Below are 6,000 nucleotides of genomic sequence, written 5' to 3'. Positions count from 1 at the left end.
AGTATCTCAAATAAGCACCCTCAGAGGGGTGTAGTGGTTAGAGTGTTCACCCAGGAGATCTACGTTTAAATCCGCATTCTGCCAAAAAATTGTCATCTTTCATGCGTTGGCTTGTTTACTTCATTTATTTATACCCCACCTTTCTCCCCAACACATAGTTTTATAAGCACTTGTATTACTTCATGTTTTAAACTGAGCTTTCTGTGCTGCACTGATAAAATCAACACTCATATGAATATATGAAAAGTTTAATTACAAAGTTTTAAAAGTGTTGTTAAAGTTACGTTGTCTGCGTGGCCGATTGCCAGCTTTCAAAAGCCGGCAAAGCAGAGAGCTCAAAGAGCTGTCAGAACCATCCCTTCTCACGTGTTCCCGGCACCATTAGCTTGGGGGCAGCGTCACCCATCCTGAAGGGATAACTTCCACTCTCCTACCTTCGCCCCGCCTCCCGCACCCCTGTCGGTCCCGCAGCTCTAACTACCACCTCTTCCTTCTCCTCCAGGTAAGCCGAGGCGAACGATTGGATGGAGCTGCCGTCCCTCCTAGATCCGCAGCCAATCAGGCTGGAGCTAACGGAGGTTGGGCGTCCAATGGGGGTATAGCTTGACGCCCCTTGCCCGCCACCGACGGGGCGGTGGAGCCCGCAGAGTGCCATTCGGAGGGAGGGCGGCGGAGGAGGAGCAGCAGGAGGGGTGGCTGGGAGAAGCGGCGCTGCAGGTGCGGAAGCGCCCCCGGGGGAGCCGCCCGGCAGAAGCGTCCCCTCCACTGCCCCCCGCCGCTGGTGTCGTATGGACGATGTAAGCCGCGAAGGGCTGCGCTGCCGGGGCGGGCAGCCATGGCCCCAGCCCGGCGATAACCGCAGCACGGAACGGTCCGGAGCCGCCTCCTCTTGTGCCAGGGGGCGTGCGAGCGTCTGAGGGAAGCCGTCCTTGTTCCTCTCCCGCCTTCAGCCGCCGCCGCCACCATGTCCAGCTCCTCCTCGCAGCCCCCTCCTCACCACGCGCCCCCACAGCGGATGCGCCGCGGGGCTGCCGGCTCCCCCACCGGCGGCAGCGCCGGGGCCCCGGTCGGCAGCAACGGGGCCGGCGGCGGCGGCGGCGGCGGCGGAGGGGGGCTCGGAAGCGGCGGCGCCCCCGGTGGCAGCGCCGGGACTAGCCGGCTCCTCCAGCCCATCCGCGCCACCGTCCCTTACCAGCTCCTGAGGGGCAACCAGCACAGCCCGACGCGCCCGCCGGCCGCCTCGGCCTCGGTCGGCAGCAACACCGGCCCGGCGGGGGGCCGCGGCAACGGCTGCAGCCCGCCCCCGCCCAGCACTCCCCCGCCGCTGGCCTTGGCGGCCGGGACCGCCACCCCTCCGGGAGCGGGCGGCGCGGCCGAGCCGGCGCGGGGGAAAGGCCGGCAGAGGCGCTCGCCCGACAGCGGCGGCAGCGGCAGGCGCAGAAGCAGCTCACCTGAGAGGAGGAGCCCCAGCTCGCCGGTGTGGAGAGGTAAGGAGGGCTGGCCGGGAGCGCGCGCGCCTGCCTTCTCCCCGAAGGGCTGCGGGGGCTTGGCGCTGCCCCGAGGGGGAGGCGGCGGGGGTGCGAGCCTGGCGCCGCCGCATCCCTCCTCTCCAAGCCCTGCGAAAGCAGCCGGAGGGGAACCCCCCAAACCGGCGTAAAGATTAAACGTCTCTTTTCCGGGAACAGGAAGAGAGAGGCAGAGCCGGCGTTTGCTGTAGGATGCGCAACCGGCCCTGTGCATGCCTACTCCGAAGTAAGCACCTTAGTTCTGTGAGGCACAAGACTGCAACTTGAATGCTCGTGTAGCCCTTCATACCCTCTGCTTGCTATCCAGTTGTGCTTGCAGCCAGAGGGGCTGAAGGGGGAGGTCGAAACTTTCTCAACTAGCAGGGTCTGTGGCTGAAGTGAGGGCTCTAATCCATGTTAATGAGTGAGTGTGAGGAATCTGGGGGATAGAAGGTTAGCTTACCAATTGCAGAAAGCATAGTTGTTGGCTTGTGCATATGGATAGATAGCATGTTGATAGAAAGTTGTATCTCATATTCTCTCAAAGTGGGAGGCTGCATCTTAATGGTCCATTTTCCCATGTACTTAACTACTCTTTCTTCAGGAACAGAGTGGCTTGCCATCAAACTCTCTTCATGTCTGTATAAACTATTTATTTTTTGGTTACTTATCTTACAGCCTTTTTCAAAAGAAAGGCTTAAACGATGGGTTCTTAAGTATTATGAAGACTGCACTAGGAAGGACAACATGCATGAGAGAGACTTTGTGTTCTGAGCCCATAGGATGCTTGCTTGTAAACAGCTTGAGACAACAAATGTCTGTAGTAGTGCCCTTGTACTTTCCTACCTGCACAACAGGAGGGATAAAAAATGGTTAAAACAAATGCATACTGCCCAAGCACAGGTTCTAATACTAATGTTCTCATAGTATGCTTGTACTGTTACTGGTAGTGTTTATCAAATTAGGATGCTTAAACCATATTAACATCTAGAGAACTTTCTCCAGAAAGCCTAAAAAGAAAATACCCTTTTTCTTAAATACAGCCACTCTTGCAGAGCTAAAAGTAAACCTTAAGACTGAGTTGGTTCTTCAGTACTTTTTGTTAAATTCTGTGATATGATACCAGGAGGCATTAAAAATACAACTTCAAAATCCCCAGAACATATCTTGAAAGCTGAAAGCTCTCAGAAACTGTATTTTAATTTTAGCTAATATCTTGAACTTTCTCAAGTGTCTGTGGTCATTTTAGTTCACTCCACTCCCCCTCCTTTCTCGCTTGAGCAGTTGAATGAATCAGACTAAACATACTACTTGTAGCTTTCAGGTATCCTGTATCTTTTAACTTTTCTACTTCTTAAATCATGCTAAGCTTCAGGTGCAAATTATATACTTCTTTCGATTTAATATTAAAAATACTTGTCTTTAAATACTTGCAATTGGTTGAGCAGGTACGATAATTAGGGTAGTACAGAACTGTTTATATTCATCCAAAACATTGCTTTAAGTCTGTAGAGGTGGTGAATGTTTACTGTAAAAAATAATATTAAATTTCTTCCTTGCATTCCAAAGTATGCAACAGGCCTGTGATATTTAGAAAAAAATTCTTGGAGATCTTATTGGAAATAGCTTTTAATTGTATCCACTTTGTGTATAGTGAAGTTTAATTCACATTCTTAGGTCTAGAAAATGATTTACTTTCTAAATTTTAATGTATATCTTCTCATAATCTGACTGGGTTGCTCAGAAGTTAGACAATGTTTTTAAATAAAGTATTCAGTTTTCCATTCATACAAATTTTGTAGTATAATCTGCATGTCTGACTACTAACAAGGGAGGCAGTGTATTTAGGGGAAATCAGAACATTTTAGTATGTGTAACTGTTCCATCCAAAGCATCTTAGAAGAATATTAACTCTTTAAAGAAGATGAGCAGTCATTTGTTGCCTTTCAACATTTTAAATTATAACTGACTGACTGAATTGAATTTGTTCCGAGGCTGCTTTAAGCTGTTGTAGCAGTATTCAGAGCTTGATGCAGTTATGAGAAGCTACGTAACTTTTATTTATATGCATTATTTATAGCTGGCCTTTCTCACTGAGACTAAAGGCAGATTACACAGTTTGAGTCAGTACAGTCAGTTTCAAAGATACTCGAATACACAGTGTAATAGGGTGCATAAATGCAAAGTTGCAAAAACTTAAAATCAGCAGAAATCCACTACAGAGTTGAAGAGAAGCTAAAAGAGCATAAGCGATTCTCTTACCCTTCTTCTCCTTAGTCAAGCTGCTTTCATCAGAAAGTGGGCCTCACCCTGCAAATATGGAACAAATAAAAATAAAATTATTGCTGTTGTGCTCAATAACTTCTTTTTAAAAGAAATATTCACTGAACAACAAAATAACAATATTATTTAATTGTGCAAATAAGGAAAGTAACACTTAGAAACATGAGCCTTATGGACCAGGTTTCTCACTTGGCATGGCCAGCTCAGTTCTGGCTTGATCTCTTTATCAGTTGTTACAGGTTTTGACCAATGTTGTAAAATCAGAAAGTGAGCCTATATTATGGGATATCTGCAGAGAACCCAGAGTGGGACTTTGAAAATCTTTGGTATGAGAGACAGTAAATCTGGCTTCAATTGTTAATTGCTTTAATTTGACTATGTGATTAATTTATTTCATTTGAGGATGTGATTATTTTAACAGTTGCCAAAGGCATGGCATTATAGTAAAATATGTTTCACGTTTGTCATATTTCAGAATGTTTCATTTTAAGTTGCACTTCAAAGTGTGATTTTACTTTCTGTTTGCATTAGTATTTTTACTGCAGCGTATAGCGTTGACTGTATTAGTGAATTATGCAATCTGTGCTGGAGACTCTGTATGATTTGGCCATAATTATTTTCCTAGAATGTCGATCACTTCTATATCTTTCCGAGCAATCTCACTTAAATGGCTTTGGTAGTTAGGGAGCTGCCAGAGGTTCTTAAAAGAAATCTGCAGAATTGCTCTGGATTTGAAGCCTCCACAGGTCAGGCAGCTGCCACTGCAGACGCTGACATCACTACTGCATGAATGAAAACAGCTTCCTCGGTGTGTGTTTTTTTCCTCCCATTATCCTTTTCCTCTCTTGCATCTTAACGATGTCCTAAATTGTTCATTTTAAGATGAATACTAGCTCTGATTTCAAACGCCATCAAGCTAGGAAAGCTTTATGTTTTAAATGTATAGGACAGCTTTTTTTAAAAAAAATACTGCTACATCTTCCTGCATAAATGCTGCATGTTTATGAAATTTAGCCACCTTCATTTTAAAAAGCAATAGCCATTGCATGTTCTGCTTAATGCATGCATATATTACAGTCAGATATTGAACATTACAGGATATCTGATACTACAGTTCTGTCCTTTCCAACATTTAACTGTTTCCTTGCTGTATATATCTTTGAAGATGCACGTTTTATTATTAATGAAAGCTTGGCTTTGAGAAACAGACATGTAAATAAGCCCAGTGCAGAAAGCTATATTAAGAAATTATTTTAATGTATGAATTGGTAACTTGTGTGCTAATGCATTAAGGTTCAAGTTGACCAAACATTGTTTCTTTTCATTGGTAGAAATGCAAGCTGTCACATTGCACTTTCTTTGTAATGTTTTGCATCGTATAAGCTCACTTATCCATCCATTTTCCTCTTTTGTATGACGATGTATCCAAATTTAGAAAACTAAGTTGTTAAAATGCTTTATTTCTAAAGCTAATTCTGCAGTTTTCATGTACCAAAAGTACTTATGTGCTGTTTAAACAAGCAGCATATAAAATAACATTAAAATGAAGTGATCTGCATATAATTGGGAATTGGGGGTACGGCTGCCTGTCATTTATAATAGATGAAGATGCATTGTTTTCTTAGGAGCCTGTAATGGGCTATTGATAAGGAAATAGCTCTTACAAAGGTTTCAGCTGACAAGTTCAGTGGCTTCCGAGTATATTCTCTGAGGCCTAGAATTCCTCTCTGTGCCTCCCCCTCCCCCTCTCCCCATTGGGCAAGCAACCTAGAATGTAACTGACATGATTCGTTTTCTTTAATGTGAAAGGCAATTGACAGATGTATATCATGTCTGTGATAAAAACTTTGATCTTAAGTTATTAGTTTCCTGTTTACCCCTTTCCCCCCTCCCCCCTTGTTGGTGGATTGTGAGTGCCAGTTTTGAGTACTTGATGCAAGGGCGGCATAGACGTTTTTGTATCTCATTTTGCATATGTAGTATCTGTGTGTTTACACAGGCTCTGAGTAGAAAAATGTTGTGAGAGGAAATCTCTGAAATGTCCTTTGGGGATGCTCTGTGTACTTTGCTGAAAGCTAGTTCTTGTGCCTATGCAGTAAACAGTTGTCTCAGAATAAGATTAGATGGGTTGGATCCCACAGAAGATTTCTATCCCTGAAACATGACCTTTTCACCTTCCTCCTCCTTCTGCAGCCCCCAATACTGTTCCTGA

The 6,000-nt window shown here is 45.1% G+C and overlaps 1 protein-coding gene across 1 annotated transcript in view; it reads left to right on the top strand.

The window, feature by feature from the left end:
• The first annotated feature begins 673 nt into the window (after positions 1–673).
• Positions 674–6,000, top strand: part of GLCCI1 (glucocorticoid induced 1) — a 52,124-nt gene continuing 46,797 nt past the window's right edge. Inside the window, exon 1 of the mRNA XM_054991940.1 lies at positions 674–1,487. Coding sequence (XP_054847915.1) covers positions 965–1,487 — 523 coding nt within the window. The 5' untranslated portion in view covers positions 674–964. The remainder of the gene's footprint in view (positions 1,488–6,000) is intronic.

This window comes from Eublepharis macularius, chromosome 11 (genome assembly GCF_028583425.1).
Source record: "Eublepharis macularius isolate TG4126 chromosome 11, MPM_Emac_v1.0, whole genome shotgun sequence".
NCBI classification, from domain to species: domain Eukaryota; kingdom Metazoa; phylum Chordata; class Lepidosauria; order Squamata; family Eublepharidae; genus Eublepharis; species Eublepharis macularius.
This window is presented reverse-complemented; position numbering and strand designations above follow the sequence as displayed.